The following is an 18,337-nucleotide window of genomic DNA, read 5'->3' as shown; positions in this document are numbered from 1 at the left end:
TCACCCATTTTTCCAACTTTCTCTTATTCGAGGTGGATGGCCTTCATTTATGTTGCAGGCTCAAGCGTCCCTGTGTCCCCTTAAACCCTGGTTTAAAATAGACAAGGAGACGAGCAACTCGTGCTTTACAAAAAGTTGAAAAACAGCTTCAGCAGGAGGGTGGAGTAAGAGGATTGTCGTTGCTCAAGTTGCTTTTGATTTACCTCATAATTAATCTGTCTTTAGAATTCAGCACAAGTGGCTGAGTGACTCAACCCACTAAGCCTGTTAAACAAAAACTCTCTTTTTTTTTTTTTTGGCTTTCATTGAACAGGCTGTTGAACCAACCAGAGTTGGCTTTATTCAAGATATTCTCTCTACAGTTATAAGTCATGGTGGTTTACAAACCGCAGCACATAAATCCAAAAAAAAATCAAACAAATTGCATCTGTGCATTTGTCTAGATACGTCGTTGTCTATTCCCAACAATATGGAGTCGCAGCTGCCAGTTCTTTAGCTAGTGCTGGCTTTCATACGCATCGAGTTCTTCCCAACTGGTGCAATGTATGTGTGAATCCAAGCATTGAGTTCTTTTCAACGGACAGATGGAAATTTTATCAATGTGCAGATTTTCTAAACACTGGCCAAGATTTTTTCCATTATTATGAAAACTTCTCTTAATACCCCACTCCTTTTTCATTGGCAGGGAAGCTCAGGATACACTTTGGTGCTAGATTTTGATGTCAACCCATAGTAAACTTTCACTAACCCCTGAACACATGAAGACTAGAATTCTAAAAACTATGACCAATGAAAAACAATGGAGGATGCCGTGCATTTAAAATGCATGGATGAACTTTAGGTGAAGTTAAACTCTGGTGCTATCTTGACACTGTTTTTTTTTTAAAAAAATGCACATTTTTTTCCTTTTGAAATGCACCATTGTTTAGTTTACTTTACTTTATTGTTATTGCACCTCGTACAATGAAATCAAACACCATCTTCTTGTTATAATAGGAATAGTTTTAGGGGGGAAAATTGACAAAAATGCGGTCTGTCAAATTTTTTCGTGTGTTTTTAGGACTTCTATGGGAGTACCCAGTTGGCCACTTCATATGTACATTAGTTTTATTTATTCAAATAAATACTCGGTTTATTAAAAAAAAATTCTCTCTCTCTCTCTCTCTTTCTCTCTCTTACCCACTCCCTCCCTCCCTCTCTCCCTCTCTTTTCTTCCCCATTCTCTTTTCTTGAATAAAACTCCTAAAACACTGCACAAAATTGGGACACCCCCCCCACAACAATATTCATTTTGATTTAGATCAGAATGCGGTCACACAGCGAGAAATTTATCATTATCGCTTATTATCTGATCCCTTGAGTTGGAGATGGAAACTGGAAAGTCACGGCATGCCTGTGTAATGCGTATCTATTATAATAACATTCTTAAATCACTCATTTCCCTGGCAGGAATACCGCGTCCATAATTTTAAGTTGTGAAACAGGCTAGTAAGAACTGTTTTGCTGCCTGAGATCAAAATTCATTTGCCGGCGCAACCCTTCCCATTTTGTTTTATTTCAAATGCCCCCCTCCTGTTGGCGGAATAGATGTTTTTGCAAAACGATTTCTAAAAGGCTAATAAGCATAATTTTAAAACCACTCCAAGTAAGAAACGTGACATCCTGTGATCAGAAATATCTATTCTTTTGCCCTCTGAAGGGTTGAGCCGGCAAATGAATTTTGATCTCAGGCAGCAAAACAGTTCTTACTAGCGTTCTTGCCCCCAAATAAGGATTGTGATGCAGAGGTGCGCTTAGATTTGCATAAAACGATTTACAACATCTCTTACACGAGATCTGCAAATGTGTACGATGCGGCACGCCAGGAATGGGGTTCAGTTTTTTAAACAACCGGTTCTGTGGGCGTGGCTAGGTGAGCATGAGCAGGGCATGGCCATGTGACTGGGTGGGCGTGGTTTTTTTTAGCACTACCCCCTCCACCCGCTCTGTTTTGGGGCCTCCTGGGCCTCAGGGAAGCCTCATTGGGAGGGCATTTTGGCTCCCAGGAAGCTTCCCTGAGGCAAAAAATGAAGCCCGACTGGGGGGAGGGGGGGCGCAGCACACAGAATGCAGTCAGTGATGTCGGGCACGCGGGCGATGTTGCGCATGCGTGATAAGGGCTGACTGGGTAGGGAGGGCGGAGAAGGGCAGGGCCAGCCAGGGCCACAATTTGTAACAACCGGTTCTTTAGAACCAGTCTGAACCGGTAGAATCCCACCCCTGCGGCCCATTCTTTTTTGTACAAGGCCTTATATATATAATTGGAAACAGGAGCAGATTAACGAAGCACGCATTTCCCAAGGTGGAAACATTGCTTGCCACTAGTCCTCAACTTAAGAGCACAATTGGAACCGGAATTTCCATTGTTAAGCAAAGTTGTTAAGTGAGTCACGCCTAGTCTTTTTTTTTTTTTTTTGCTCCGGTTGTTAAGCAAATTGCTGCAGTGGCTAAGTGAAAACCAGGCAGTTGCTCAGTGAATCATTCACTTGTTGCTTGTTGAAAGAAGTTACACGTGGCGATCAAGGGGCCCTGCAAACCATCGTAAATTCACGCTGGTTGCTAAATGCTCAGATTTTGATCATGCTGCAGTTGCGATGCTGCCACATGGGACACTAGCGAGTCCCTTTTTCAGGGTCCTCGCAGTGTCCAAGGGTCGCTTAGTCGTAAGTTGAGGATGACCTGTAATTATTTCAGAGGCAAGGTTTTTGACTTACCCACTTAAGAAGGAGTGTGATTGTCCTGGTGTTGTGAACCAGCATAGTTGCTTCCGAACAATAAACCATCTACCAAAAGGAATTCTGGTTTAGTGTTCCTGCAAAAAAAAACCAAAAAAAACCCCCACAGGAATAATGTTTTTCACTAGCTTTTGTCCAGCTATTTGTAGAATAATATTACTGTAAACATTTCTGCCTCTTTTGCTCCTCAGGACCTAACTTTGGATGACATTTGATTAAACAACTAAAAGCACAGTTCATGAGAAAACAGTGGAGTCAGCCTCTAAAATTTGTTGGGATTAAGCCATGTTTACTGGCAGTTTGCAAATCTGCGTCTCCCCAGATGACTTTTAAGTACTTGAAGCAATTCCCATTTTTCTAGGCTGACTGCCTTTCCTGTATATATATAAAAAGGCACAACAACGTCCGTGCTTTCATTTTGAGAATTTCTAAAGGGGGACCTGTGGGGAGTTTTTTCTTCCAGTTTGACGTTGGGTTTAGGAAGCTTTTATCAAAGGACACAAGAGGCATTCAGTGCGACTGGGTTTTAATAAATCCCAGGTGCGCAATGCAATGAAAATCAGAAATACTAGATGGATTGAACTTGACAAAGTCAAAGTACCATGGAATGAATTGCATTTGGCTGCACAGATCTTAAGTGGAAACATCTGTGGAGCTAAATCTGAAAAAGCAGTTGCCCCTTTAGGTATAAGTGTGTGTGTGTGTGTGTGTGTGTAAAAAGATTAGTGCAAAGGTGGAGTCTCTATTACAACCTCTAAACAACTTTTTATTTGCTTGTTGGCTGCGTAAGAGCTCTGTAACACAAGCCCACGGCTTGCAGTGTAACACAACAAGGAAGCTTACAGTTCAGATCTTGGCACTGACCAGGATGCCGGTAGTCCTCGACGTACGGGCGTAATGGAGTCTGCTCATCAAGGTTGTAAATCATGACGCTTGTAAATCGGGTCACCCACATGACTGAACCAATGCTACAACCTTTTCTGTGGCAGTTGTTAAGCCATCACCATTATGATTTATCGTGGGCCAGTTTTGCTGAATATTGGAAGTAGATGCTGGCTTTCCGCAAAACTGCTGCAAAGTGCAGTCACGTGACCACGGGATTCTACAAACCACCAGAAATGTAGCCTGGCTGAGTGTCTGAAGTGCGGTTATGTGACCACGGGGGTGTGTCAGGTGCAAACAACCAGACCCACACACCAACAGTTCAGTTAGTTCTTTTATTGCTCAAGGCTCTATACAGGAATCTTCTCAGCCTAAACGTTTACACCTGGGTGAATCTAGATCAGTGGTCGCCAACCGGTGGGCCAGGGACCCCTGGTGGTCCGCAAGAAAATTTCGATGGTCCACAGAGAAATGTCATCCCCAAAGCACCTTCCAAACAATTAATCCAGGCTGCACGGGAACACAAGGCTGTGCTGCCAACATGGCCCGCGGGAACACAAGGCTTACATTGCGAACAACATGAGGTAGTGAGCGGAGGAAGGGAACTTGCCACACTTGCCACACATGCCTGGCCTAGCCACCGGGCAGCTTCTTTCAGCTTCTTTCTTCTTCTGCTTTTGGCTGCAGGCAAGGAAAGCAGCAAAAGTATTTCTTTCTCTCCCCAAACTCCGCCAGAAATGAGTCTTTGGGACCCTGCAAGGCATCCTGCTCTAAGAGGCTGCGCCGGTGTTACAAATCTCACAAAGACTCATTTCTGGCGGAGTTTGGGGAGAGAAAGAAAGACTTCTGCTGCTTCTGCTGCTTTCCTTGCATGAAGCCAAAACTCTCTCCCCCTAAGAACGGAGCTGGAGATGGTATCCTGCGATCCCAAATAAAGAATGATCGATTGTAAGGAAAACCGGGTGGGGAATTTTCCTGCAGACTTTTGGGGGGATTTTCCCAGGGTCTCTGGTCCGCGGGATTTAAAATTATGAGTTTGGTGGTCCCTGAGGTCCAAAAGGTTGGCGACCCCTGATCTAGATGATGTTCAACAGCGTTCAAGGGAGGGGAGGGAATCGGACTTTGCTCTTTTGTGCCCATGCTGGGATTCTAGACTAGGTCCCTGTTTGACTCCCCACCCCTACTGGCTCGGCCAGTCTCTCCTACAGCGGGGAACTGTTGGAACTTCGAATCCACAACATAAATACACCCCAAGTAGAGGGTAATTTGAAACAGTTGCTAAGCAACCAGTCGTAGGGTGAGGACCACCTGTGCATGACGTAGCTTTAAGCAAGGCTCTACTTTTCATCTCTTTCTTTCCATCTCCAAGACGGGAACATAACATTTGAAGAAATGATAATTAAAAAAACAAGAGGGAGGAAAGATACGATAACCGATATGAATGCCTGTTATAGGTAATCCTTGCTTAGTGACCAGCAATTCCATTGCTAAGTGACACAGTCATTAAATGAGATATCATATGACTGCAATGATCTTATGATGTCACTTCCACTGTGCTTGTTAAACGAATTGCCCATGGTCGTCAAGTGATTATATCTTGCGCTGTTAATGCTGGCTTCTCCATTGACTTTGGTTGTTTGAAGCATGCAAATGGCAGTCACATGACTGGAGGGACTCTGCAACGGTCACAAATGTGGAGGACTGATTGTAACATTACTTTTTCAGTGCTGTTGCAAATTTTAATAGTTGCTGAATAGAGAAGCTGTTAAACGAGGACTAGGGGACGCAGTGACCTCAGTGGCTAAGACACTGAGCTTGTCAATCAGAAAGTTCGGCAGTTCAAATCCCTAGCGCCGCATAACGGAGTGAGCTCCCGTTACTTGTCCCAGCTTCTGCCAATCTAGCAGTTCGAAAGCATGTAAAAATGCAAGCAGAAAAATAGGGACCACTTTGGTGGGAAGGTAACAGCTTTCCGTGCGCCTTCGGCATTTACTCATGCCGGTCACATAACCACAGAGACGTCTTCGGACAGCGCTGGTTCTTTGGCTTTGTAACGGAGATGAGCACTGCCCCCTAGAGGAAAGGAAAAAAATGGCTGATATGGAAGTTGATACTATAAATGTGTAGGTTGATCGTTCATTTATTACTGATTACACTTATTGTGCAATCTGGATCAGTAGAGGGTGCTGTTTGGAGACATGTTTCCTGTTCTTTTCTTATCATTTAATGCAGTGGTTTCTCTTGAAAACTAAGCAACCTGAAAGTGTGTTGACTTCAAATCCGAGAATTCCCCAGCCAGAATGCAGGTAGAAGATTATGGATCTGCTAGTTAAAGTGTCCATCCAATTGAATTCAGAATGCTCAGTAGCACCAAAACTGGGCTTGTTTAGATAACTGAAAAGTTTGGCTTGCCTCTTGATGTTTTTCCCATTTTTATAAAAACTTGCCAAATTTAAATCGCATTACTTTCTTGGATAATATTTGCACAGTTTTTAATCATTTCTTTTACTCACTCCTGGCAAATATTGTTACATTATGGGTCCAGATGCTAGACTGCAAGCTTAGTTTGCAGATTTTAAGGTCTAATGCAAATTTAAATCACTTTGAAATCACTAATCGCTTTCCATCCCAAAAAAAAGTTAGGGAGATTTTGCTGGCTGAGGAATTCTGGGAGTTGAAATCCACAAGTCTTAAAGTTGCCAGGTTGCCCTGTCTTAGATAGTCCCAAAAGTGGATTTATTCTGAGAGTTACAGGTTTCCTTGACTTCTAATAAAACCCATTGCAGTAAAACACTACTGGAACTAATTTAAATTTGTATTTGGCACATGCAAGAGCAGCTAAAAAATATGTTTTTAATAACTGAGCTAACAGTACCTTTATTGCAATGCATAAGGTAAAAAATGCGAAATGTCTTAATTCATAAATGCAAAATATTATAATTCATTTCCAATTTTCATTTTTAACAATGAAAAGAGTTGCTTTGGGAAATTCCAGGTGCATACCAAATGATACGTTGGGATTTTTATTCTATTTAGTTGCTTGAACATACAGACACACTAAATTATAAAACAATTTATAAAACAATTTAGTGTCAAGGAAGAAAAACCTACAGTAGATCCGAAATTGCTGTCACTTTCTCAGTGTTGTACTTTTTATTTCTAGAGAGTTTAATTTAAACATTAATTAGAAGTTAATCCCGAAGCAGAAAAATCAGAAATAGTCTTGCCCCTGGTTTCCAGGCTAAAAAAAACCCTTCCAAAAAAATACATCCTACAAAATCTTCTTTGATAAAATAGCGTTGAATGCCTATTGTGTTTATGTTCTTTTTCTGTACCTCCAAAAAAAAAAAAAATAAAGGTAGGTCACAATGAAATTCTTTGGCAATTGAACCCGAATCCTAGAAGATGCTATACGTTAAACAAACTATAGATAGTCCTCCATTTACAACTATAAACTTTAGTGACCGGTCAAAGATATAACATTGAAAAAAAGTGATTCGAAGTGAGGAGTTCAACTGGTCCTCACACTTACAGCATCCCCACAGTCCTGGATGAAAATTTGAGCAACCAGCATGTATATGCAATGATTGCCGTGCCCTGGAGTTATGTGAGGGCCATTTAGACCTGCCCAGTCAACTTCCAACAAGCAAAGTTAGTAGAGGGAAGCTGGGTTCGCTTAATGACTGCACGATTCACTTAACTCAGGGATATCAAACTCAAGGCCTGGGGGCTGGATCCAGCCCACAGGTGTTTAGATTTAGAAAGAACAAAGAACCGGCCTGCAGTGCCTCTGCCAGAGAAAACAGAGCTGTTTTTGGCTGTGGGCTGCAGGAGGCCGTCGCAGCCGAAAATGGGGCCTGGGGGGCACACGTGGCCCACCCGAGCTCTTTTCGCTGGTGGAGGGCATCGCGGCTGGAAATGGAGCTCAGGCCCGTTTTTTCTCTCAGAGCATTCGGGCCTTCAGAGACATCCCCGACACGAGTGACATCAAACTGGCCAGCCCCCGAGGTCAAACAAAACTCTGATAATGGCCCTCAATGAAATTGAGTTTGACACTCCTGACTTAATAACTACATTGATTTTCGTAACATTTGTGTCAAAAAAGGTTTTAAAATTGGGCACGGCTCACTTAACAACAACCTTGCTTAACAACATAAATTCTGGTTCCTGCTGTGCTCATAAGTCGAGGACCACCTATAAATTACATGGCCACAGTCTTTTTATTAATTTTGCCCCCCCCCCTCAACAATACATACAATTTCAGATCTATCGTGCAAGACATTCTGATCTCATCCTGTTTTCCTCTAAGATCATTTGAAAACAGTGCAACGAAGCGATAAGAGGTCAAAGCATAACTGTTATTTATCACATCTTGAGGAATCTCATTTTCCTTCTGGCTGAGATTAATAGTAGGGGGTTCATATTCAAGATTATGATTTCCGATTTGACAGAGAGAGTTTTAAATTGTCTCCAGCTTATTATTATTCTCCTAATTATCCTCCAAGACACCAGAGGGGGCAGGACAAGAAACAAAGGTTGGAAACTAACCAAGGAGAGAAGCAACCTGGAATTAAGGAGAAACTTCTTAACAGTGAGGACAATTAACCAGTGGAACAGCTTTGCCTTCAAAAATTGTAGATGCTCCATCATTGAATTTTTAAGAAGAGTCTAGACCTGTGATGGCGAACCTAGGACAGGCGGCACACAGAGCCATTTGTGCGGGCACATGAGCCTCAACCAAACTTACCGGTACTGTGCATGCGCGCAGCTCACAGCTGATTTTCGGCGCGTTTGAGGCCGTTTTCACCCTCCCAAGCCTGCGGAGGCTTCCCTTGAGCTTCGGGACAGGGGTGTTATGTACGCATGCGCAGGGGGCGGGGCGCATTGCATTGTGGGTGCCACATATGTGCGCATGCGTTATCACGCGCGCGCGCTTTCGGCACACCACAAAAAGGCTCGCCATCCCTGGTCTAGACAGTCACATCTGAAATAGTATAGGTTCTCCTGCTGGAACGGGGTTGGACTAGAAGACCTCCAAGGTCCCTTCCAGCTCATATATTCGTTCATATACCACCCTCCATGAATTAATGGAGCACGTTGTTGGCCCCCAAACGTTCAGAAGAAGGACTTGTAATAATTTTCCCCAGAACTGAGGAAAGTTTCAATCACCTCCCATTTTTTTATAATTTCAGTGGAAATTGTGAGCCCTGCTAATTAGTGTGTAGTGCAGGTATCCTCAAACTCTTCAGATCGTTAACTCCTCCCCCATAAAGTTTCAGATTGTTCACTGACACATACCCCGCAAACATTTATTTCGTGAAAATAAATTAATCCATACGATTTTAATTCATAGTACTACAAATAATGAGAACAATCCCTTGGAGAGCCAGTTTGGTGTAAAATTCTGGCCTAAAACCTAGGAGGCTGTGAGTTCTAATCCCCCCCCTTAGGCAAGAAAGCCAGCTGGGTGACTTTGAGCCCTACCCACCTCACAGGGTTGTTGTGTTGGAAAAACAAGAAAGGGCATTCAGTACGTTTGCTAGCTCAAGTTATTTATAAAACATCGTAATAAAGGCAGGATATAAATGAAAAAAATAAATAAAGGTTGCAAGATGAGCGGCAAATAAATTTCATAAAAAATACTTTGTCCCTTGGGAGTCAGTCCTGAGGACTTTTGTTTTTACCTGACGTAAAAACAAAATCTGCACCGGTTGAATTTCTGGCTTGAAGCACCAGCATATCTATTGCCTTAATGGGAAAGGACTTTTTCCCCCCCACAGCTTCCGTCCATTGCAAGTGACTTTTAGGTAGAGCTCGAAATTAAGAGCCTGGGAGGTTTTTTGATTTTATTAAAAAGCAGCTTGCTTTTGCAAGTTGCATTTATCAGAAAAGGTGCTCCGGGGCTCCTGATTTTCATTTCATTTTTAATTTTTTGGCACCACAGACCAGCCTTTCTTCTCCCACAAGGTGAGCAAAAGTGGAGGAAAGTCCACCATTGTTTGGGCCTCCAGCCTCTTCGTATTTAACACCAGCGAGGAAGCTTTTCCAGAACTGGTCAAGCGAGTTGCACAGATTTGCTCCCACGGCCCGCTCCCTGCTGGTGCAACCTTGCTTGGTTACAAATCTAATGCATTTATCCCATTTCTGTGTCTCAACTCCACACACACCCCTTCTCCACACACATCCACACATACTTTTTACTTCCAGTAAGTTGCCCTGCCAGTTGTGGGGCTGCCCCAGCTTGGCTTGGGCAACTTCCACACCCAGTGCATTTCCTAACGGGGAGGCATGAGCAACAGATGGAGTTGCACCCGCAGCCTCGCCCGGCGATTCCCTTACGTAGTGGGAGAGAGCATGGGGCGTGGGGGGGGGGGGTGCGGAGGAGAAAGCTTGTTAAAATGAATGAAGCCAGGCAGGTTTGTGAGTTATTTCTTCTCTTCTGGCTGCGTGCCACCTTTGGGGAGAGGCTGGAGTGGGGTGCAGAGAGGCCCCTGGGCTGCTGGCTGTGAAAAGCACAAAGACCAGCCCTGGATTGGGAACATGGAGGAGGGAGGGCAAAATTTCTCCTCCATACTTTTTTGGGGGGGGAGGGGGGTTAGAGAGCCAAACTGACTGATCCTCATTCTTGTTTCTGTGGGGGTCTTAGCTTGTGCTCTCCCCCCCGGCTGTCTGTCCTGCTCTCCTTCTGGCCAACAGACAGACACACACACACAACTCTGCAGGATGACTCCTGCCAAAAAACTGCTACCCCTTTTCTGGGCCTTCCGCTACCATAGCAACGACCTCCCTGCAACCCAGCCTCTTGCCAAGCGACGTCGAGACACCCGGAGGGGGAGGGAGTGGGGGGAGCCAAGTGAAAAATAGTGTACATGGGGGTGGGTGGGAGAGTTGGGTGTACATGCTTGCACCCCCACCCACCCACCCCAATGCTTGCACACAAGTCTAGGCTTGCTCAAACGGGTCAATTTAACCCCTTCCTTTCCTGATGATGATGATGCCTGCAGGGCTGAGCATCCGGAGTTCGCAAGAGGAAGAGCCGGTCGACCCACAGCTGATGCGCCTGGATAACATGCTCCTGGCCGAAGGGGTGGCCGGACCTGAAAAAGGGGGTGGTTCTGCAGCGGCGGCAGCAGCGGCAGCGGCGGCAGGAGGGGTATCCCCTGACAACTCAATAGAGCATTCGGATTACCGCAACAAGCTTTCGCAAATCCGCCAGATCTACCACTCGGAGCTGGAGAAGTACGAGCAGGTAAGAAGAAGACCAGAGAGCAGGCACCTTGTGTGTTTGTGTATTTGTGCGTGCGTGCATATATATTTAAAGGGATTTGTCCTTGATTTTTGCTCTCTAAAGCGGTGGCTGCCAAATTCTTTGGCTTGCACACACTTGCGGCAGTAAACCTTTTCGATCCTGCATTTCCCCATATATTTATATGAAGACATTTTGGGGACATAGGGAGCATAGATTTGCTGGGAAAGGGAGGGAAGGAAGGAAGGAAGGACGGACCAGGGGAGACATGATAGCAGTCTTCCAATATTTGAGGGTCTGCCACAGAGAGGAAGGGGTCAAGCTATTTTCTAAAGCACCCAAAGGTCAGACAAGGAATAATGGATGGAAACTGAACAAGGAGAGAGTCAGCCTGGAAATAAGGAGAAACTTTCTGACAGTGAGAACAATCAACCAATGGAACAGCTTTGCCTTCAGAAATTGTGGGAGCGCCATCACTTGAGACTTTCAAGGAGAGATTGGACTGCTATTTGTCAGAAAAGGTGTAGGGTCTCCCGCTTGGGCCGGGGGGTTGGATTAGATGACCTACAAGGTCCCTTCCAACTCTGATTATCTGTGAAGGAAGGAAGGAAGGAAGGAAGGAAGGAAGGAAGGAAGGAAGGAAGGAAGGAAGGAAGGACTTGATTACAACAATGATGAACTTGATTACAATGATGATGTTGGGATTAAGAATCCATACAAAGAATAGGGTTGGAGTCCAATCTGATCATTCTGGAGAAAATTTATTCCCGTGGCTTTTATAAGTCACCACTAGCTTGATGGCACATAGTCAAATCAAATGCTACATATTTTATTTTATTATTTTATTTTATTTATTTAAACCGTTTATATGGCTACCCGTATCAGACTCTGGGTAGCTTCCAATCAAGGATTAAAACAACATCAATAATAAAACAACATAATGCATAACCGTACATATACCTATTAAAACATTAAATGTATTAAGTGTTTCATTTATAAACCTATAACTAAATATTACTTACAACATCAAATAATGAATATTAAAAGCTGGCACCAAAGTTGATCTTCCACATGCTAGTTCATCGTTCAAACCTCTCGTTCACCTCATCCTGTCTCTGGGACTGAGGTAAAAGTGAGGTCTTAAGATCCTTTCAGAAGGCCAGGAGAAGGGAGGAAGGCCTGCTGGACTTCAGGGAGAACGGACTTCCATAGGGCAATGTTTAAATCAGAGGCCCCCAACCTTTAGGGCACCAGGGACCCGTTCTGGGAAGAGAGGTTTTTCCGTGGATTGGGGCAGGTGTGGTTTCATGCGCTGCCTGCATCCCATGGATGGGGCTTTGCTTGTTTGCGCAGGCCGGTTTCTGGCAGGCCGTGGCCAGAAGTGGTATTCAGCAGGTTCTGACCAGTTCTGGAGGACCGGTAGCGGAAACTTTGAGTAGTTTGGAGAACCGGCCAATAAACCTCTGATTACCCCTGCCCCTATCTATTCTCTGCCTCCCATTGAGTCCCAGCTGAACGGCTGGGTCTCCTTTGGTTGCCGTGCACAGGAGAAGGGAGCTGGAAAGCAGGTTAGTGGGGTGGGGAGGGAATGGGGATTTTGCAGAGTATTCTTCCCCTGCCATGCCCACCAAGCCACGCCCACAGAACTGGTAATAAAAAAAAAAATTGAATCCCACCACTGGCCGTGGCCTGGTTGCGGGTCCATGGACCGGGGGTTGGGGGCCTCGGGTTTAAAGGAAGGAACTAGGAGCGGGCCCACCCTATCTGACCTGGTCAGACTGGCCTTAAGAAAAGGAAAGCCCCATTCACGGGATGCAAGCAGCACACCAAACCACACCCCCTCCTGCCTTAAGAAAAGGCAGTCGTGCAAATAACCTGACCCAGTGGTGCCAGGATTCAAGTTTTTTTTTCTACTGGTTCTGTGGGCGTGGCTTAGTGGGCATGGTGTGGTGGGTGTGGCTTAGTGGGCGTGTAAAATCCCCATTCCCTCCCCCCCCCACTAACCTGCTTTCCAGCTCCATTCTCCTGTGCAGGGCAACCAAAAAAGACCCAGCCGATCAGCTGGGACGCGGGAGGCGGAGAATAGATGGGGGCGGGACCAGACAGGGGTGGTATTTGCCGGTTCTCTGAACTACTCCAAATTTCCGCTACCGGTTCTCCAGAACTGGTCAGAAGCCACTGAATTCCACCTCTGCCCTGTGCCCTACAGGGCTTTAAAGGTAATAACCAGCACCTTGAATTGCACCTGGGAGGAAACTGAGAGCTAGTATAACTCCATGCAACAAGAGGTGTTCCATGGAGAAACCCAAAGGACGCCCATCACTGTGCTTGCCATGGTCACATTCTGGTACTGGCTGTAGCTTCCAGCTGTTCTTTATTAAATTGGTCATTCACCTATCTTACCACAGGGTATTTCCGGGCTGCTCACAACGCTAAAAAGGAGAAATCTATACAAAACATCATGCATGTAATTAAATCAAATACTAGTACTAATTTATCAACCCTAATAAAAGATGAGCGAAGGTGTGGTAGGATGAGGAGGGAGGAGGATGGGTTGTGTTCTCAATCTGTCTGCCATCTCCAGTGTGACAGGACTCGCCCCGCACTGGAGCTCCAAGCCAACGGACAGAGTCAGGTCTTTTGAGGTCTTGCGGAAGGTCGGAAGGGTGGAATCTTAAAGGGCAGCCCCATGTAGAGTTTATTGGAGTAGCCCAAACAGGAAGTGACCATGAGCCCAAGGCCTCCTGGCCCAGAAAAGGGCAGAATCAGCATACCAGATAAATCCCCACCCCACTTTCATGCCATGACTGCCACCTGCTCGTTGAGCAGGAATCATTGAGTCTAGGAGGATCTGCAAATGGTGCACCAGCTCAAAACCATTGACCATTTTTTTTTTAAAAAAATTACTAGATTCAGGGGATGATTAGGGGACTGGAGACTAAGGCATACGAAGAACGGTTACAGGAACTGGGCATGGCTGGTCTAGTGAAGAGAAGGACCAGGGGAGACATGATAGCGGTCTTCCAATATTTGAGGGGATGCCACAGGGAGGAAGGGGTCAAGCTGTTTTCCAAAGCACCCGAAGGCCAGAGAAGGAATAATGGATGGAAACTGAACAAGGAGAGATTCAACCTGGAAATAAGGAGAAACTTTCTGACAGTGAGAACAATCAACCAATGGAACAGCTTTGCCCTCAGAAGTTGTGGGAGCGTCATCAGTTGAGGCTTTCAAGAAGGGACTGGACTGCCATTTGTCAGAAATGGCTTATAGGGTTTCCTGCTTAGGCTGCGGGTTGGACTAGATGACCTACAAGGTCCCTTCCAACTCTGATTATCTGTCATCTGTACCTGGAATTCTTGTTTTTAAAAAAATACAAAAGGATGAATAGAGGAGACATTGATATAGATCAGGGGTCTTCAAACTGGACAGCTTTAAGACTTGTGGACTTCCACTCCCAGAATTCTTCCTCCAGTCATGTTAGCTCAGGGATTCTGGGAGTGGAAGTCCACAAGTCTTACACTTGCCAAGACTCTTGATGTAGATGAAAGATGAAATCTAAAAAAGGCTGACACCCACCCACACAACAGCACAGATAGATGTATAGTTATGCATTAGATGCCCTTCCTTCATGGAACAGTATTGCTGAATACATTTTAAGCAACACTGTTAGGATTGGCCAGTCAGTTTTAGTGGCCATAATTAGTGTTTTCGAAGGACCACAATGGGCAACAGGATGAATAAATAGAAAACCCTACCTTTTCTAGGGAAGAAAATAATAGGACTATAGGTAGTCCTTGAGCCCAAATTTCTGTTGCTAAGTGAAACAGTTGTTAAAGTGAGTTTTGTCTGCCTTTTACAACCTTTCTTGTTACCGTTGTTAAGTGAATCATTGCAGCTGTTAAGTTAGTAACACTGTGGTTGAGTGAGTCGGGCTTCCCCATTGAGGTTGCTTCTCAGAAGTTCGCAAAAGGGGATTGTAGGACCCCAGGATGCTGTGACCGTCATAAATACGAACCAGTTGCCAAGCATCTGAATTTTGATCCTATGACTAGGGCAAGGGTCTTCAAACTCGACAGCTTTAAGACTTGTGGACTTCAACTCCCAGAATTCCTGAGCTAACGTGATTGGAGGAGGAATTCTGGGAGTTGAAGTCCACAAGTCTTAAAGCTGTCGAGTTTGAAGACCCCCTGATCTAGGGATACTGCAAAAAGAGAGAATAATGGTTGTTAGTCACTTTTTTTTAATGCCATTGTAACTTTGAACGGTCACTAAACGAATGGCTATATGTTGAGAGGAACCTCCAACTAAAGTTGATTAGTTGGAGGATCAAATTAAGACTCGGTGGCCAAAGATGGTGAATCTCTGGGATGGAGGACAGGTTGTTATGGATGGGGAAAGTGTCACGTCCTTGCCGTCATAAGTTTTGACTCACCCACCCAGCACCTCTTCCTTTCCACTCCTCGTCCCGCCAAGGCTTGCAATGAGTTCACAACCCACGTGATGAATTTGCTTCGAGAGCAAAGCCGCACACGCCCGGTGTCGCCTAAGGAGATTGAGCGCATGGTCAGCATCATCCACCGGAAGTTCAGCTCTATCCAGATGCAGCTGAAGCAGAGCACGTGTGAAGCGGTCATGATCCTGCGTTCCCGCTTCCTGGATGCCAGGTGGGTATTTTATTTCAGAAGTGAAATATGGCCCCTTTATGACTTGTGGACTTCAACTCCTAGAATTCCTGAGCCTTATGACTTGTGGACTTCAATTCCTATGGCCCTTTTATAACTCGTGGACTTCAACTCCCAGAATTCCTGAGTTTTATGACTTACAGACTTCTATAGCTCTTTTATGCCTTGCAAACTTCAACTCCCAGAATTCCTGAGCCTTATTACTTGTGGAGTTCAACTCCTACGGCCCTTTTATGATTCGTGGACTTCAACTCCCAGAATTCCTGAGTTTTTTGACTTGTAGACTTCAACTCCTATGGCCCTTTTATGACTCGTGGACTTCAACTCCCAGAATTCCTGAGTTAAGCTATGCTGGCTCAGGAATTCTGGGAGTTCAAGTCCACGAGTCATAAAAGAGCCATAGTTTCCCCACCCCCATTTTATGTAAACAGGCTGTAAAATTGGAGTGGGCCTTGCCAGCCAAAACAAATGGTGGGATCACCAAAGTCTTCCCTCTCCTCAAGAGTTTAATGCAGTTTTCCTCAATTTCAGTCACTTCTAAAAGATACAGGCAGTCCTCAACTTATAATCATAATGGAGCCTGCCCACCATGGTCCTAAGTTATGACGGTCATAAAAACCTTGGTTTTTGTGACAGTCATTAACCAAACACCACAGTCATAAAGTGGACACTGTAGATGTTAAGCAAGCACCAAGGTTCTTAAGCAAATAATGATTGGCCTTGTGTGGTGTGGCTTTGCCGAAAACCAGAAGTAAATGCTGGGAAGTTTTTTTTAGCGAAACTATTGTAAAATGCAGGCACATGACCACAAGACACTGATGAAAAATCGCACCTGGTTGCCAAATACCTAGTTTGGTCACATGACATGAAATACACGAACTGGGTCTGGCTAGTCTAGTGAAGAGAAGGACCAGGGGAGACACGATAGCAGTCTTCCAATATTTGAGGGGCTGCCACAGAGAGGAAGGGATCAAGCTATTTTCTAAAGCACCCGAAAGCCAGACAAGGAATAACGGATGGAAACTGAACAAGGAGAGATTCAACCTGGAAATAAGGAGAAATGGACAGGTAAGAGCCCCAGGCGGGTGGGTGGGCCAAACAGCAGCAAACACAACCGGTTCTGCGTCTGCTGTTCTTCAGAGCTACCAGCTCTATAGAACCGGGCAGAACCGGTAGCATCCCACCCCTGTCTCCTTCTTGCTCACACAGCAAATATTGTTTCAGTTTCCAAACAGCCCTCAACTCTCTCACACACTGACTGGACGCTAGCCAGGTGAATGCCAATGGATGCTGGTAGGCAGAGGCACAAATTTTTCCCCCTTATTTTCCTCCCCCAAAACTAAGCCGAATCACATAGTTTCGTAGCGAAGCACAGGTATAGAGCTAGTATAATTATACACAGGAAAGACTTACCATACTAATGCAAAAAACCTGCAATTCGGTGGCAATTGATTAAAAATCAGAAAAGGAGAAACACTAAATGTTTAAATGTCTGTGGAGATTCTCAGTCATCCCGGTCATAGTTATCCCAAAGGTTTTTTTTTTTTTTTCAAGAAGCAACTGGACTTTTTTTTTTTTTCTTTGAAGACATTTTGCTTCTCATCCAAGAAGTTTCTTCATCTCTGACTGAATGGTGGGGAATGGAAAGATTTATAGTCCTTGCAGAGGCAGCTGGTCATTTGCATTCTTTTAGCGAATCATTGAGGCCACCTGGAGGTTTATTTTGAAGGCAGCAAAGTCTATATTATAGACCGAGAGGACCACTGGTTTGAAAGAAAGGAGTCAAAGAGGCCATCTGTGCCAAAATTGAACAGCCCTCTCAACAGAGAGAGAGGGGGATACAACAACATGTATCTCCAATCTACAGCACAGTCCTTTCAGCGGTTCCAAAAAGGCGACTCATCCATTTCCACTACGCAGGTGACCCTAAGGACACAAATAAACCTCCAGGTGGCCTCAATGCCTCTACAAAATGCCGATGACCAGCTCTGTCTGCAAGGAGTATAATTATCCTTCCATTCCTCACCATCCTGTCAGAGGTGAAGAAGCTCCTTGGATGAGAAGCGAAATGGATTCATAGGAAAAACAGAAACTCCAGTTGGCTCTTGAAAAAAACACCTTTCAGACACTTAAGTGTGACCAGGAAGGAGATTAGTCTCCAGGCAATCTTGCTTGGCGATTAAAAGTTTCATAAATGGAGTTTGATGTTCCCTTCTGCCCAAGAACTCCTATTCTATTCTGCTGATGGTTGTATCTGGGCGACCTCCCATATGTTGTGGAATACCTAGCTTCAGAAATCTTGGAAACATGTAAATGTTGGCAAACAAATGTGTGTGTGTGTGTGTGTGTGTGTGTGTGTGTACATATGTACACACACACACACACACACACACACACATTCCCGACTGTGGGAAATACAAATATATCATGACTTCCTGTAGAACTGTGCATACTTCCTACTATTTAAAACTGCGTCAAGAATAATGGAAAGCCACCGAGTATTTGCATTCTGTAAACCTAGCGAACATTTGAATGTGTGACTTTGCAGAACTCCTCCTTTAGCATCTGTGATTGGAACCAGCAACTTGGTTGTTAAACAAATGGATCACTGGGTGAAACCACAAGAGTTGTTTTATGATCTTTAGCTTTCCTTTTTGTTTAATGGATCCTCGAAGGTCATAAATGCCCCAAGGATTGGTCACAAAGTTTTTCATCCCCGTCGTAAACTGTGAATGGTTGCTGTACAAGGTAGT

At 44.7% G+C, this 18,337-nt stretch overlaps 1 protein-coding gene across 6 annotated transcripts in view; it reads left to right on the top strand.

Annotated features, from left to right (window-relative positions):
• The window catches only part of PBX2 (PBX homeobox 2), a 68,408-nt gene that overhangs the window by 37,876 nt on the left and 12,195 nt on the right, over positions 1 to 18,337 (top strand). For all 6 annotated transcript variants that reach the window (XR_015742520.1, XR_015742521.1, XM_087928535.1 and 3 more), the window contains 2 exons: positions 10,661 to 10,905; positions 15,376 to 15,566. Coding sequence is in view for 4 of the 6 variants with exons in the window: in XM_087928535.1 (XP_087784661.1) it covers positions 10,661 to 10,905; positions 15,376 to 15,566 (436 nt within the window). In the remaining 2 variants the exon portion in view is untranslated. The remainder of the gene's footprint in view (positions 1 to 10,660; positions 10,906 to 15,375; positions 15,567 to 18,337) is intronic.

The sequence above is a fragment of the Pseudonaja textilis genome, chromosome 2 (genome assembly GCF_049901715.1).
Source record: "Pseudonaja textilis isolate UNSWEBS1 chromosome 2, rPseTex1.2, whole genome shotgun sequence".
Taxonomy (NCBI): domain Eukaryota; kingdom Metazoa; phylum Chordata; class Lepidosauria; order Squamata; family Elapidae; genus Pseudonaja; species Pseudonaja textilis.
This window is presented reverse-complemented; position numbering and strand designations above follow the sequence as displayed.